The following is a 15,984-nucleotide window of genomic DNA, read 5'->3' as shown; positions in this document are numbered from 1 at the left end:
GAACCAGGTCAAGGGGATGGTGTTAGAATCATGTCGTTCCCCTTGCTAGCTCTGTAACCACAGTGAAGTGGTAGTCCACATCAAACCACTCCTGCCTTTCCCTTCCATTACAATTCAAACAGCACAAAATGCTCCACATCTCAGAATATTTATTCAGATACGCACAGTATTCTGTATTTCCCCACCTCCCAGTGTATCCAGGGCCAGTGCATCCCTGTGACAGGCAGATAAAGTCTCAGGTTGGTCAGATGGGGCAGGCACAAAAAATAAATCAAACTACCCCAGGACAGACAGTCATCTGTCCCATTTACCCTCCTTCCCCACAATTGCCAGACTGTCATCAGCCTCCAGAGGCCCTTAAGATGATTTTTTTTTTGGGAGTGGAGCAGAAAGTAATGGAGCTGCTTGACAACATATTAAAATAGATACAACACGCTGAGGGAGGCAAGATGCTTGGAAGGGTGTCCATTCTTCATCCCCAGAGCACTTGCTCGTTCCACAGTCTTTGAGCAGAAATGATCCTTTGTGTGCCTGCCGTTAGGAAGCTACCACTTGCTGTCGTAACCTCTAGATTCCCTGCTGCTGCTCCTCCTCCTCCTCATCGTCCTCACTCTCCGAATACTCGTAATTCCTTCGGTTTGTGTTGACAAACAAGTTGCTGTCATCTTCAGAATCCTCCTCCTCAGACTCCTCTTCTGAGCCCCGATTACTTCCATCTTTCTTTGTGTTACTAGAGAGAGGGTGGGGGAGAGAGAGAGCGCGCACACCAAGTTTAGCTCCAGCTCTGAAATATACTCAAGGAGCTTCATTTTCGAACAAAGCAGGACAGTAATCTACAGCGCAAGAGATAGTAAAGAGAGTAAAACAGAGGGATTTAGGGAAGGAATTGCAGAGTTATACAGAAAGACAGGGGTGTCAGGGCTGGAGAAAGTTCACACATAGGGAAGGATGTAGAAGCTGGAGTGGATACAGAGATAGAGTGGATGAGACATTATCTCTCACACTGTTGGGATGGATTGAGAGCAGACTCACCTCTCAGGGCACTCTGTCGCTGGCTCACAGAAGCTAGCAGGCCTGCAGGGTTAGAGAAGGAAGATGGGTTAGAGTCTGGTCCCTAACTGACAGTCACCCCTCAAGGCCATTCAGGTCCCGACAGCGCGGCGCTCACCCTCCGACCCAAATGTATTTGCTCTTGAATTATTATGAGGAGGCAATTAAAAATTAACTTCATTGCTGTGGCACTGGATCAGAGGCCAGCCAGACCGGGTAAGGAGAGCAGATCTCCTTCAGTCATGAGTAACACGCTATGATTTGACAGTAAGAGTGGGCAGGTGTCAGCACTGGATATTTTTTTCTTCCGACATTTCTGTTTGCCAGATTCTGATCTCGCCAGCTGCCTGGCGTGATTCGCACCCATTATTCCCGGAACATTAGCCCAGGGCTCGCAGGGAATGCCAGGCTCTTGTCACCCGCATCCCCACAAACAGGCATCACCCTCTGGCCTCACCACTCCAGCTCATCGTCCTACCAAAGGCCGTCCTTCCTGAGCTGTTTGATGTGCTCCTTGTACAGGATCGAGTTAATTTCCGCCTTCACCTTTTCGCCTTCCTGGATGGGATCCACGATGAGGAAGTCACCTGACGAGGGAGGGGGAGGAGGAGAGGAGAGAGACCGAACACGGGTCATTTCAGAGAGAGCCCAGAAGAGCGCACACATCACCAGCTCCCCAGTCAGTCCACACCCCACTGGAAATCCCCAGCTTCCAACACTGAACGTAACATGATGGCAGAAGCCCCCATTTCTTAGAATCCCTACAGTTTGGAAACAGGTCCTTCAGCCCAACAGGTCCACACCAACCCTCCCAAGAATAACCCACCCAGAGCCATTCCCCCATCCTATTACTCTACATTTACCCCTGACTAATACACCTAACTTACACATCCCTGGACACTATGGGACAATTTAGCACAGGCCAATCCACCCTAACCTGTACATGCCTGGACACTATGGGACAATTTAGCACAGCCAATCCACCCTGACCTGCATATCTTCAGACTGTGGGAGGAAACGAGAGCACTCAGAGGAAACCCACACAGACACGGGGAGAATGTACAACCTCCATACAGACAATCACCTGAGGTGGGAATTGAACCCGGGTCCCTGGCTCCATGAGGCTGCGGTGCTAACCAGTGAGCCACCACACTGTCCTGCCCTTTCTTTCCCCAGTGGTTTTCATTCACACATTTGCTCATCCATAATTGCCCTTGAACCGAGTGGCTGGCCACTGACCCCTGCCCTTTTAAAGTGAGCCTCGCCTGACATGAAGCCACACCCTGACCCCACTGCCCGGTGACTCCTGCAGTCCATCGATGGCCTGGGACAAGGCTGGTATGCTGACCCCCAACCCATTCTCCACTCCCCCATCTCTCTACCCCCCCACGCCCTCCTCCCCCCACCGTGCCCGTACCCCTCTTGATCCAGATGTTCTTGCGGAACTTGGTGGGCATGCTGGCGAGGAATCGATCCCCCTGAGCTGTCTCCACCTCGTGGAGGTTGTTGCCTGGCGAGCCCAGCACCTGTGGGGGGGGGGGAACCAACAGAATCCTGAGAAGGCAGAGGAGGCACTCCCGCAGCACGCTACAACAACAACTGGCAGAGCCCTGGCCCAAACCCTGCACTGTTGCCACTTCAGGACCGAACGCAAGAATGCGGAATTTCAAACGATCGTTCACACCATGGGGTACCAATCGCTCCCTGTTTCTATCTCCACGGCAGCACATCCCCAATCGAAGTCACCCTGCCAATCAATTGGTGCCCTTGTTCCTGCTGCTAGACATTGCTTTGCATGTTTGAAATTCTGGTATTCTTGCACGTGTCCTGATGGGCGCAAGGTGAAGAGTTTCAGTTGGATTCAAGTGCTGTTGTTTCTCGCCCTTGCTACATCCCTGCTCTGTCACATGGACTATTTTTCTAACTGGGGAGGAAATTCTGAAATTTGAAGTGCAAAGCATCTTGGGAGTCCTAGTCCATGTTTCTCTTCAGGTAAACTTGCAGGTTGGGTTTGTAGTTAAGAAGGCAAATACAATGTTGGCATTTATTGCAAAAGGACTAGAATATAAAAGCAGGGATGTGTTTCTGGGGCTTTAAAAGATGCAGGTCACACCAATTTAGAGTACTGCGAGCAATTTTGGCCCCCATACCTCAAAGGATGTACTGGCTCTGGAGCAGGACCAGAGGACGTTCACGAGCATAATCCCGGTTTAACAGATGAGGATCATTTGAGGACTCTGGATTATACTGGATGGAGTTTAGACAGATTTGGGTGGGGTGGGGTGGGGTGGGGTGGGGTGGGGTGGGGTGGGGTGGGGGGGAAAACGACCTGAACAAAACTCTCAGAATACCGAATGGCCTTGATAGAGTGGACGTTTTAGCGGAATGTCTTACATGGGGTCTGGAGTAACATGTCGACCTAGACTGGGTAAAGAAATTGCCTGCAACTCTGGACGGATCTGAAGATCAAATCACCTGCTGAAAACACACAGCTTGACAGTGTTTTTTGTCACGATGACTTCTGCAATCAAATAGCTCCCTCCCCCTTGCAAGAGACAGAGCACCCCCAATGTCTGTGAAATACCTGTAGCCCCAGCATGTCAGAAATTGGGGAGGGGGGAGGGAGGAGGGAGGGGGGAGGGAGGAGGGAGGGAGGGAGGGGGGAGGGGAGGGAGGGGGGAGGGGAGGGAGGGGGGAGGGGAGGGAGGGGGGAGGGGAGGGAGGGGAGGGGAGGGGGGAGGAGGGGGGGGGTGCGGGGGCGGGTTGGGGAGCAAGTCTCCGAGCTGATCACAACCTGGGCTAACAGCAAAATCACAGCTGATGCTAGGAAGGTCACTTTAAGATTCAAATTTAACTCAATGACACCTCCACTTTGTTGGCCAAAATTAAATCAACCAACAATGGATGGAATGTAGACATGACTAACACAAGGTAAATGGTTGACAGGATTACCAGAGACACAGAGAAAGGGAACAGCTGAGTTATAACCAGACACAATAATCAGAGATGTGAACCACCCAGGCACTGCTGGTGGGGGGCCGTATTTACATCTAACTCCACTCCACGGGGGGGAGAGACAGGCAGAAGTATTTGATCAGGTGACCCAGTTTGATCATAAGTATAAAGGTGCTGCATCATGTCTCAGTGTGATCCAGCTATGCTGCTCCCAGGTAGCTCCTTACCCGCACAATCTGTTGTATCTCAGAGGGCGGCTCGTAATCACCCAGCACCTCCTTTACCACATGTTTCCTCTTCGTCGCCTGGGACATCTTGGGCTCCGGCCAACACCTTCAGCTCAGAGTGCAGTAAAACCTGCGGGAGGGGCACACAGACATGAACACAGGCCACTGACCTAAGGGAAACGTCAGCAAGAACCTTCCGGCTTGTTCTGCCATTCAATAACTTCAGGGCTGCTCTGATTTTCACCTCAACCCTACATTCCCACATACCCTTGATCATCAAAGATACACAACCCCCTCCTTAAAAAGATTCTGCATTCGTGCCTTCTGAGGAAGAAACCTCCAACACCTCCAACCCTGAGAACTTTTGTTTTTCATCATCGCTGCCATAAGAGAGTGATTAGATTAGATTCCATACAGTATGGAAACAGGCGCTTCGGCCCCAACAAATCCACACAGACCCTCTGTAGAGTTACCCACCCACACCCAATCCCCTACCCTGTATTTACCCCTGACTAATGCACCCAACACTATGGAGCAATTTAGCATGGCCAATTCACCCTGACCGGGGGGGGGGAGGGGGGAGGAGGAGGGGGGAGGGGGGAGGGGGGAGGAGGAGGGGGGAGGGGGGGGGGGAGGAGGAGGGGGGAGGAGGAGGGGGGGGGGAGGAGGAGGGGGGAGGAGGGGGGGGGGGGGGAGGAGGAGGGGGGGGGAGGAGGGGGGGGAGGAGGGGGGGGGAGGAGGGGGGGGGGAGGAGGGGGGGGGAGGAGGGGAGGGGGAGGGGGGAGGGGGGGAGGAGAGGAGGGAGGGGGGAGGAGGGAGGGGGGAGGAGGGAGGGGGGAGGAGGGGGGGAGGGGGAGGAGGGGGGAGGGGGGAGAGGGGGGGGGGAGGAGGGGGGGGAAGGAGGGGGGGGGGGAAGGAGGGGGGGGGGGGAAGGAGGGGGGGGGGAAGGAGGGGGGGGAGGAGGGGGAGGGGGGGAGGAGGGGAGGGGGAGGGGGGGGGAGGAGGGGGAGGGGGGGGGGAGGGGGGAGGGAGAGAGAACAATCACAAACTCAACGGGCGCTCAGCAGCAAACGCTCGCATCGTTTTGAAAGGCGCCCAGACGATGAGGGCTCCCACAGCCGAATAGCTCGGGGCGGGGTGGCCCAGGAGCCCGGCTCGGCCTCATCCCGGTAAAGTCCAGGGTCCAGGGTCCAGGCCCCAGGGTCCAGGGTCCAGGGTCCACACTCACCTCCAACCACCGTCCGCCATCGTCACCGAGGACCCGGAAAGGAAGGTGGATCCGGTCCGACCTTCATTTGGATCCCCCCCCCACCACGCGGCTTCCGGTCCGTCCCTCATTCCCGTCCCCACGAACCGCTTCCTATCCGGGTCACATTTCCGTTCCCCCCTCCCCCCCCTCCTTAACATTCCGGTTAAAGGTCGGGGGTGGGGTGAAGTCACCCGAAAGGTTAACTCTGGTTTCTCTTCGCTGAGCTTTTCCGGCAACTTCTGGGTGTTTTTTTATTCGTTTCCGATTTTTCTTTTCCCTCCATTTCTCCCCCTCCCAGGGTCCACTTCCGTTCCGTCCTCTAAACCGTTCCCCCCACCGCCCGCTTTCTTCTTATTATTTCTCCCGCGCCGTCTTTTCCCGGGTCGGGCTTGCTGTAATATCTCGGGAGGGGATGGGAGGGGAGTGGGGAGGGGGGAGGAGGGGGGAGGGGTGGGGTGGGTGGGGCGGGGGGGAGCGGGTCGGAACCGAATGCCGCCCGCCCCAACCGGAAGTGTTCTTGGGGGAGGGGGAGGGGTTTAAAGAGCGGGCCGTGGGGGGGGCGGGGCTTCAGGGTCCAGTTGCGGAGAGAATCGTTTGGCGGGAGCGGCGCCGGAGGGAGGTTGGGACAGCGCCCGGGGACGGGGCCGTTAATAATAATAATAATGATCATGATGGAAGGAGGAAGAGTGAGGGGGAGGAAGAGTGAGGGGGAGGAAGAGTGAGGGGGAGGGGGAGGAAGAGTGAGGGGGAGGGGGAGGAAGAGTGAGGGGGAGGGGGAGGAAGAGTGAGGGGGAGGGGGAGGAAGAGTGAGGGGGGTGAGGGCTGTGGGGCGGGGGTTTGGGTGGAGAGTGCGGGGGGAGAGTGGGGGCGGGGCAGTGGGGGGGGAGAGTGGGGGCGGGGCAGTGGGGGGGGAGAGTGGGGAGGAGGAGGGGGTTGAGGGCAGGGCAGTGGGGGAGGGGGAGGGTGTGGGTGGGGAGGAGAGGGGAGGGTGGTGGGGGTTGAGGGGGTTAGAAGGATAGAAAAAGCAGGTGGGGACGTGTGTAATTGTGGGGGGAGAAGGTGAGGTCGTACGTGTAGAAGGAGAGTTGTGTTGTGAGCCTTTGGAGGGGCTTTCCTGTGGATTCAGTTCCTCTGCTCTCAACCTTCCCTGCTCGGGGTTTGCTTTCATTTGCTGAGTTTTGTTTTCACTCTGTGGGTGTGTTTGTTTTATTTGAGTTCAATGTCTGAGGGCAGGAGACTCCCTGTGCATTCCTGAAGCAGAGCTGGGGAAGTTTCCAACCTGCTGCCGGTCCTCTTCCTTGACTTTCTGAAGGCTGGTTCCACACTGAGAGTGAATTCCCTACCTGCAGCACTTCCAAGAAAGCAGCTCACCACCACCCCCCCCCCCACCTTCTCGAGGGGTAACTAGGGACAGGCGTCACCCAAGTCCCACAGATGAATAAAAAAGCCGCCTGTGATTTTGTTTATTTAAACTTTGTGAACTTTGACCATCTGGAGGTGTTGATTTTGTGTGTGTGTTGTTTCCCAGCACAGGAACGCAGCAGGATGACCACGTCGCAGAAGCACCGGGATTTTGTGGCTGAGCCCATGGGAGAGAAGTCAGTCCGGTGCCTGGCGGGAATCGGGGAGGTCCTTGGGAGACGGCTGGAGGATCAGGGATTCGACAGGGTAGGTGGAGACTGGCAGCTAAGGCAGGCGATGGCGTACTGGGATTATCTTTAGACTATCAGGGATATTGTGGGAACCCAGGTTCAAATCTGAATTCTATACAATACACTTGGGCTCGGCAGCAGATTCTCAACCCTCTGACTGAAGAAATTCCTCCTTGTCTCAGTTCTAATGTGTTCTTTCATTCTGAGACTGTGTCCTCTGCTCCTAGTCTCTCCTACCGGTGGCAACATCTCTCGATATTTTGTAAGTTTCATTCAGGCCGCACTTTGTTTTTCTAAGCACCATCCAGTACAGACCCAGAGTCCTCAACTATGTCTCACATGACAAGCCCTTCATCCCCAGGGCCGTTCTTGTGAACCTCCTCTGGACCCCCTCCTCCAAAGCCAGCACACCCCTCCTTACATACAGGGAGCTCTCAATATTCGAAATACAATCTGACCAGAGCCTAATACAGCCTCGGCAGTACATCACTACTCTTGTGAGAAATGCTAACATGTTTGCCTTCCTCACTGCCAACTGGACCTGCATGGTTAACCTAAGGGAATCCTGAACTGGGACTCCCAAGTCCCTTTGTGCTTCAGATTTCCGAAGCCTTTCCCCATTTAGAAAATAGTCTAAGCCTCCATTCTCCTTAACAAAGTGCATAACCTCTCACTTTCCCACATTGCCACTCACCTGGCCTGTCCAAGTCCTTCTGCTGCCTCCCTGCTTCCTCAACGCTATCTGTCATACAGCACAGAAACAGGCCTTTTGGCCCATCTCGTCCATGCTGGCCAGGTTTCCTCAACTGAGCTAGTTTCACCTGCCCATGTTTGGATCCACATCCCTCTAAACCCTTCCTATCCCTGTGCCTGCCCAAATGTCTTTTGAAGTGTTGTAGTTATGGTTCCTCAACTCTACCCGCACAGATTGTGCACCTTCTGAGACTGTCACGATTGATAGAATGTCTCCAGTGTGGGAGCAGGCCGTTTGACCCATCGAGTCGACACTGACCCTCTGAAGAGCATCCCATGCAAGCCCGCCTTATCCCTGTCACCTTGTATTTCCCGTGGCAAGTCCGCCCTAACCTGCACCTCTTTGAAAGGAAACCAGAGCACCCGCAGGGAGAATGTGCAAAATCCACACACAGTTGCCTGAGAGTGGAATTGAACCCAGGTCCCTGGTGCTGCGAGGCAGCGCTGCTAACCACTGAGCTACTGTGCCCCCACCTCTTGCTATCGATTTAATTTCATTTCTAAGTAACAAGATAATCCTGTCCAGCTCCCTGTCCTTGGATAGGGTGTGCATCTTTGATATTTAGTTCCCAGCCCCAATCCCCTTGCAGCTAGGTCTGTGGGATACCCACCACATCATTGCTGCATTTTGATGTGTCCAGTGAGCCCATCTACTCTGTGTATTTAAGTAAAACACCCTCTGTGTTGCTTTGACTGCACCCTGCTTCTCATAGTTGTCCCCTGCCTGAAGTTAAAGTCCTGACCCTATGACTTGTTCTGGAAACTTTAATTGCTTCTGCTGGGTGCTACCTACCCCTTCAACTTTTTCCGTAACTTCCCAAGCAAGTGAACCCACCCCTACGAACTGTTGAGTTTCACTCCATGTCTCCAGTGGTAGTTAGGTGACTCTCACAAGATCGCTGGTCCCATCGTGAGTCCGGTCTCGTCAGAACAGCACCCTCGTGTGCTGGTTCTCATGAATTCGAACCGTCTCTCCCAGGCCAATCTTTGAGCCACGGGTTTACCTCTTTAATCTTGTTGACCCTGTGCCAATGTTATGGATGAACACGCGGTTGCTCACTTTGGAAGTCACAACAAGGCAGGCCATCTTCCCTGTTCTGAATGAACTACTCAATCCAGTGCCTCCACTTTTGTCAGCCCTGTAACGCTTTGCAATGGGGCTCCTTTAGTCCGGCGCACGGATGCACACTCCCCCTTTACATCTGGTGTCGGGAATTCCAGGATGTTATTAAGCTGAATTTACTGGGATGTTGCTGGGAACAGAGTTTGAGTTATAAGGAGAGGCCGGGACTCTCTTTCACTGGAGTGTAGGAGGTCGAGAGGTGACCTCATCGAGGTCTTTCAAATCATGAGGGGGTACAGATAAGGTCTTTTCTTTAAGGGAGTGGGGGGGGGGGGGGTGGTATTTCTAGACCAAAGGGCATATTTTAAAAGTGAGAACAAAGATTTGAAAAAGCGACACGGGGGCAATTTTTGTATCCAGTGGTTTGTGTGCGGAACGAATGTCCTGAGGAAGTGGTGGGTGTGGGTGCAGTTGCAACGTTTGGGTAAGTCCATGAATAGGAAAGGGTTTGGATGGATATGGGCCAGGAGCAGGCAGCTGGGAGTAGTTTTAGTTTGGGATGATGGTTGGCATGGATACGTTGGGCCGAAGGGTCTGTATGACGCAGGAGACTGGCTGTCCTAGAACTGCAAACAGTCTCTCCTTGTATCCTTTGTTGTAACACCTCATTACTTTGAGTACCTTGATTACATCTACATAATCATAGCCTGGGGTCATTCTCCTAAATCTCCCTCGTTTTGTCCTATGTTTTAGGGCCTTACAACAGACACATATACAGCAGAGATGTCCGTCCACCCCTTCTCTTCATTCGCGACCCCCCCCCCCGAACTCTGTCCCCTCAGCAGGCTTGCCGTTTGGTAAGATCGTAGCCGTAAGGCACAGGAGGCGGCCATTGGGCCCATCGAGCCTATTCTGCCGTTCCTCAGCCCCCCCCCCCCCCCCCCTTTCCTGCCTTTCTCCTGACTGTTTGCTTCCCTGACTGATCAAGAATCTGTGTCTCTGCCTCAAATAAGACTTTCCCCTCACAGCTCTCTGGCAAAGAGTTTCAAAGACTCTCGACCCCTCTGAGAGAAAAAATTCCTTCTCACCTCTGTCTTAAATCGGCGTCCCTTTATTCTGAGACTGGTCCTGGCCCCTCCCATGAGGGGAAGCACCCTCTCAGTATTGATCCCTTAAGAGTCCCGTATGTTTCAGAGAGAACACCTCTCATCCTTCTGTAATCCCAACTAGTAAAGTCCCATTCCGTTTCGCCTTTGCTCATAAGACGCTCCCTCCCCACCAGGGATTACTCTCGTGACCTCACTCGGTTCAGGCTGCGGCCTGTCCACAACTTTACACTGATCCAGGTCATCACTGCTGTCTGGGGAAAGAAACTTCTGCAGGCTAACAACTCGCGGGGCTGGGGATGGTCATAGAGTCATAGAGATGTGCAGCACGGAAACAGACCCTTCGGTCCAACCCGTCCATGCTGACCAGATATCCCAACTCAATCCAGTCCCACCTGCCAACACCCGGCCCATATCCCCCCAAACCCTTCCTATTCATATCCCCATCCAGATGCCTTTTAACTGTTGTAATTGTACCAGCCTGCACCACTTCCTCTGGTGGGTGGTTCCATCCATCCTCCTGTGTGGGAAGAGTTACCCCTTCATGTCCCTTTTAAATTCCCCCATCTTAAACCTAGTTGTGGACTCTTTCCACACACACACACACACACACACACACACACACACACCCACCCCCAGCACGGGGAAAAGCCCTTGGCTACTTATCCCATTCATGCACCTCATGATTTTTATAAACCTCTATAAGGTCACCCTTTGGCCTCCGACACTCCAGGGAAAGCAGCGTCGGCCTATTCAGCCTGTCCAGAGGGCGGTTGTAGTATTTGCATGTGCGTTTTAAACCGTCAAGGTTGGCAGATTTCCTTAAAGGTCTCAGTGTGAGAGAGTTGGTGAAATTGGCTTTAAGTTCTCGAATTATTATTTGAATTTAAATTCTGCCTGGGTGTGGTGGAATTTGATCCGGTCTGTCAACTCTTGGCCTCTGGGTTATTAGGTCAGTGATATTACCATCCATCTTCCCACTGCATTCCAGCTTCTGGGAGGACCCTAATATTGTATGCAGCGCTCCAGATAACGCCTCGCTCTGACCCTGTACAGGCGTCGTTTTGCGCTGTCTCCCTCGTAGCATTTGCGTTTCCGCCCGTAGTCACTTGCCAACCCTGCAGAGGGACGTCTTGAGGCGAACGCAAGGGAATACCAAGTGAGAGCTCAGAGCAGGAGGAGGCCATCTGGCCCCTCCGGCCTTTCAATCAGATCGTGGCTAATCTTTCTGTGGACTCTGCTCCGTTTACCTGCCCGCTCACCATAACCCTTAATCCCTTTACTGTTCATAAACCTTTGCCTTAGAACCATTCAACATGATCGCGTCACTGGGCAGGGGTTTCCACAGATTCCTAACCCTTAGGGTGAAGATGTTCCTCCTCAGCTCAGCCCTAAACCTGCTCCCCAGTTCTATCTACCCCCCCCCCCCAGTGAAAACGATCTCCCTGCTTCTCTTATATCTATCCCCTTCCATATTTTACATGTTTCTATAAGGCTTCCCCACCCCCACCTCACTATTCTAAATTCCAATGTGTAGAGTCCCAGTCTACTCCATAAACCACCCCCTCTCAACTCTGGAGTTAATCTGGTGAACCTCCTCTGCACTCCCCTGCAGTGCCGGGACATCCACCCTGGAATAAGGAGACCAAAACCGCACTCCAGGGTATGGCCTCCCCAGCACCCTGTACAGCTAGGGGTGGGTGGGGGTCACTTGGTCACTGAAAGGACCAATGGGGAAGCCTCTGTTGCAAGACCTGAGGGCAGGAGGAGGCAATGGCTGAAACTGCACGAGTGATCCTCTCCTATTAGTGACTGTGATGTAAAGGATAAAGAGCCTGGGAGTTTACAGCTCTAAAAACAGCAGACTAGCACATTCTCCCCGTGTCTGTGTGGGGTTTCCTCCCACAGTCCAAAGATGTGCGGGTTAGGGTATATCAGCCATGCTGAATTGTCCCATAGCATCCAGGAGGGTCAGTGTGGACATGTTGGGCTGAAGGGAACTGTTTCCACACTGTAGGGGATTGTATGAAGTGCCGTGTACAATTCTGGGCACCGTCCTGGGGGCAGTGACAGGCTGGGCGGATAAAGGGGGAGGGGAGATGTAATCGAGGTGAGTGAGATTCTGGGCGGATCGGGGTGGTCAGGAAGAGATGGTTTAGGTTGGGGAGACCACAGTTCCATTGGCAGCAACACCCCGTAAAGCTGGGTCTCCGTTTTGTGGGGGGGCGGCGGGAGAGCGGGGAATGGTGTCTAGGCCTGACCAGTCGAAGTTGTGACAGGCGCAGGATCTGGAGACTGAGACATTGGGCAGAGCAGCTGCCTCTTTCTTGTCTCACCGCTCCCTGGGAGAGGTTTGGGGAGGGGGGGGGAGGAATTTGCCATTCCTGTCCTGCCTTGTGTTACAATGATATCTGTTTGCAAACCCCACCCCTCTCCTGCAGGCGTACGTGGTGCTGGGACAGTTCCTCGTCCTGAAGAAGAACGAGGATCTCTTCAAAGAGTGGCTGAAGGACACATGCCAGGCCAACTCCAAGCAGTGCAACGACTGTCACACTTGTCTGCGGGAATGGTGTGATGCCTTCCTGTAAACCTCCTGGCCTCCGCTCCCCCTCTCCCTTTATACTTTTATTGATATTAAAATGATGTTAACTTATAGCTCTGTACCCAGCACCCCATCCCCTGCCATGTAATTTCATTGTACTCCCTCACTCTCTCTCTTTAGCTCTCTCCCTCCCCCTTTAGTTCTCTCTCTCTCTCTCTCGTTCCCAGTGACGTGGTGAATCAGGTACCACCTCTCTGTGTGAGACACCGTGGTGGCAGTGAGGGGGGTGGAGGGAGATTGCTATGGACAGGCTCCCAAAGAAGGAATGACTGACCTGCAGGGACTGCTGTGCTGCAGCCCCCTGTCAATACACTGACCTCTGTCCTGGCATGACCACTTTTTTAAAAAGTCCCTCCCCTTTCTGAGTGACCCTGCTTTGCGCCCCCCCGTTCCGAGCACGGGTCCTCCACCGGGCCGGGCACAGTTCAGTGTGTGCGCCTCACTGTGTGGTGGAGTGGCATGCCCTCTCTTTTTTTTTTTTCCCCCCTCCTCCCTCTCTGCCTAGTGAACAGCTGTGTCCCCGCCACTGCTCCCTCCCAGAGCTGTCCATAGTCGTGTACACTGTTCAATCCCTAGCTCTCAACTCCTTCGGTGGAGAATCAGCTGGGCTTTTTCCCTTTCTGCATGCGTGAGAACTGCCATGCTTTCCAATGCTGGGAGGAAGGAGTGCTGGATTGTTTCTGTTTGGTTTCTCTGCCCTTCCGTGAGCCATTTTATCTGTTCTTAACGCTGAGCTGCTTCTCCTCTGCTCTGATATCCCCTCGTGCCCTGCGCAGTGTCGTTTGGAAGCGTGTTATTAAATTTTATATAATAAAACATATTAAAATTTCTCAGGCGTGCATGTGCACCTGCGAATGTCCTGCCCTTTTATTTCACAAGAAATGACCTTATTACCACAAACAGGGAAGCTGTAAGTGCAGCTTGGCTCTCTTGATTTACTAATGTCACTTGTGATTAGGGGCACTGAAAAGCTCTGTTTTGTGTGCACTACAGGCATACCATACATAGGGTGATAGAACAGAGCGAGGAGTACAATGTTACCCCTGCTGAAAAGGTGCACAGAGTGAGATCAACATGAGCTTTACAATTTTTGGGAAGTCTGGTCTTCAATCTGTCTGTCTTGTGTTTTTGAGCTTTTGACCGAAGAGGCTGGGAGGGATTATAACCGGGGTGGGCAGGGTCTCTGTCGGCTGCCTTCCTGAGGCAGTGGGAAATGTCGACGGAGTTAAAGGTTGGTTTGTGTGATGGACTGGGCTGCGTTCACCGCTCCCTGGAGTTTCTCCCGGTCCTGGCCAGAGCAGTTTCCGTACTGGGCAGGGATGCAACCGGATAGAACGCTTTCCTATGGTGCATCAGTAAAAGGTGAGAGTCCTTACGGACTTGCCAAACTTCCTCAGCCTCCTGAGGATGAAGGGGTGTTGTACCTTCCAGTGGGGGTGAGCCGAAAACTAGAAGGGGCCAGGGTTTAAAATCAGGAACTATCTCCCTTTTCCAATGGAAATCTTGCAGATCTCCCACAGTGGCGGGAGCCTGTAGGCTTCTGTAAGATGGTGGAGACCAACAGGTTCGAGAACAGTTTTTTTTCCCTGCTAAATTTGTATTCGAGCTGCGTTTCATTTTAGATTTTGCCCCCCAGAGGGGCAGCCTGTGTCTCCTTATTAGCCACTGAAGAGGTCCCAGAGGACTGGCAAGTAGCTAATGTTCCTCTATTCAAGAAGGGGATAGGGATAATCCAGGAACGTGTCGACCGGTGAGTCTCTCATCAATGGTGCGAGAAGCTATTGGACAGAATTCTGATTTGTGTGCGTTTGGAAAAGCATAGCCTAATTAGGGATAGTCAGCATAGAGGGTTGGAATATAAAAGCAGAGATGTACTATAAGGGTGAAGCAGTGGATTTGGGTTTGAGTAAGGCTTTCAACAAGGTGTCCTGGGGTAGGCTCAGACAGGAGTTTAGGATGTGTGGGATCCACGGTGTCTTGGCTTTGTGGATTCAGAATTGACTTGCACATCGAAGGAAGAGGGGGTCATGGTGGAAGGGAGTATTTCAGGCTGGGGGACCGTGATTTACTACAGAGCATCACTGGGACCTCAGCCGTTTGTGATTTACATAAATAATGATGAAAAAGTAGATGGTACAAAGATTAGTGGAGTTGGGGGTTAGTGTAGAATAGGTTAGTTGCTGATGTGGACAGAGAAATGGCAGATGGAGTTTAATCTGGGCAAGTGTGAGGTGCTCAAAGTTTGTGAGAAGATTTGTAGCTCGGGTGCTCGTTGTTGTGGTTCTGTTGGCCGAGCTGGGAATTTGTGTTGCAGACGTTTCGTCCCCTGTCTCGGTGACATCCTCAGTGCTTGGGAGCCTCCTGGGAAGCGCTTCTGGGATCTTTCCTCCAGCATTTATAGTGATTTGAATCTGCCGCTTCCGGTGGTGAGTTCCAGCTGTCCGCTGCAGTGGCCGGTATATTGGGTCCAGGTCGATGTGTTTGTTGATAGAGTCTGTGGCTGAGTGCCATGCCTCTAGGAAGTGTGAGGTGCTGCACTTCGGGCAATCGAATGTTGAGGAAAAGTTTTTTAGTTAGTGGCAGCCTCCTACCACTGTGTAAACAAAACTTGCCTTGAGCACCTCCTTTGAGCTTTCCCCTCTCACCTTAAATGCGTGTGCCCTGATTTTAGACATTTCAACTCAGGCTGGGGGAGGAAAGAGGTGGAATTCTGACCGTCGGCCCTATCTATGCATCTACTTTTATAGTCCTCTATCAAGTCTGCCCTCCGCCTCCAGAGAAAACAACCTGAGTTTTTCCAGCTTCTCCTTGTAGCTCATACCCTTTAATCCGGACAGCAGCCTGGTAAACCTCTTCTGCACCCTTTTCCAAAGCTTCGTAATGTGGTGACCACAATTCTCATATAAGTGTGGCTGAATCAAAGCTGCAAGAGGTAGTCTCAAAATGTTCTTCGGATTCTCGATGAGCACCGTGGTTGAAGAGTCAGCAGACAGGAGTAAAGAGATCAGCTACGATCTACATTGAGGGGCAGAACGGCCGATGTCTGTATGTTTCCGAGTATAGTCTGCAGCCAACTGAAAAGGTAAAAGTGAGGACTGCAGATGCTGAAGATTAGAGTGGTGCTGGAAAAGCACAGCAGGTCAGGCAGCACACGGGGGGGTTTTGGAAGGTTCTGGAAAAAGACAAGCATTGATCTGATCGGTAGCAATCTTCCACGCCCTGCCTGAGCCGAGGCTGCAGAGCTCTGGAGCCCAGGCCTCTGTCTCGCTCAGAGGCTGGTGCACATTCAGAGTTCAGTCCATCTGAGACCACCAAGAAGGAGTTCAG

At 52.8% G+C, this 15,984-nt stretch overlaps 2 protein-coding genes across 3 annotated transcripts; one reads left to right on the top strand and one right to left on the bottom strand.

Moving 5' to 3' along the window:
* Positions 1 to 132: 132 nt before the first annotated feature.
* Positions 133 to 5,594, bottom strand: eif1ad (eukaryotic translation initiation factor 1A domain containing). The gene is made up of 6 exons (XM_072551054.1): positions 5,461 to 5,594; positions 4,233 to 4,362; positions 2,468 to 2,576; positions 1,529 to 1,637; positions 1,033 to 1,074; positions 133 to 730 (listed from the first exon to the last, which is right to left on the bottom strand). Exons 2-6 carry the CDS (start codon positions 4,317 to 4,319, stop codon positions 568 to 570), a joined length of 510 nt encoding a protein of 169 aa, XP_072407155.1. The 5' UTR covers positions 4,320 to 4,362; positions 5,461 to 5,594; the 3' UTR covers positions 133 to 567.
* On the top strand, positions 5,564 to 13,487 carry LOC140457085 (barrier-to-autointegration factor B-like). Of its 2 annotated transcripts, none has more exons than XM_072551056.1 (3): positions 5,564 to 5,679; positions 7,010 to 7,149; positions 12,497 to 13,487. In XM_072551056.1, the coding sequence occupies exons 2-3, from the start codon at positions 7,027 to 7,029 to the stop codon at positions 12,641 to 12,643; spliced, it is 270 nt and encodes an 89-aa protein (XP_072407157.1). In that variant the 5' UTR covers positions 5,564 to 5,679; positions 7,010 to 7,026; the 3' UTR covers positions 12,644 to 13,487. The 2 variants fall into 2 exon arrangements, with proteins under 2 accessions (XP_072407157.1, XP_072407156.1); XM_072551055.1 differs by lacking the exon at positions 5,564 to 5,679 and adding an exon at positions 6,035 to 6,100.
* The last annotated feature ends 2,497 nt before the right edge of the window (positions 13,488 to 15,984 follow it).

This window comes from Chiloscyllium punctatum, chromosome 31 (genome assembly GCF_047496795.1).
Source record: "Chiloscyllium punctatum isolate Juve2018m chromosome 31, sChiPun1.3, whole genome shotgun sequence".
NCBI classification, from domain to species: domain Eukaryota; kingdom Metazoa; phylum Chordata; class Chondrichthyes; order Orectolobiformes; family Hemiscylliidae; genus Chiloscyllium; species Chiloscyllium punctatum.
Note: the sequence above shows the minus strand (reverse complement) of the source record. Positions and strands in the feature narration are given on the sequence as shown.

Bases quoted from the DNA above. Each gene is read 5' to 3' on its own strand.
- LOC140457085 (XM_072551056.1), top strand. From the start codon at position 7,027: ATGACCACGTCGCAGAAGCACCGGGATTTTGTGGCTGAGCCCATGGGA. The intron at 7,150-12,496 runs GTAGGTGGAGAC...CCTCTCCTGCAG, and splicing joins AGGATCAGGGATTCGACAGG to GCGTACGTGGTGCTGGGACA.
- eif1ad (XM_072551054.1), bottom strand. From the start codon at position 4,319: ATGTCCCAGGCGACGAAGAGGAAACATGTGGTAAAGGAGGTGCTGGGT. The intron at 1,638-2,467 runs GTACGGGCACGG...CTCCCTCGTCAG, and splicing joins GAACATCTGGATCAAGAGGG to GTGACTTCCTCATCGTGGAT. The intron at 1,075-1,528 runs GTAGGACGATGA...CTAACCCTGCAG, and splicing joins CTCAGGAAGGACGGCCTTTG to GCCTGCTAGCTTCTGTGAGC.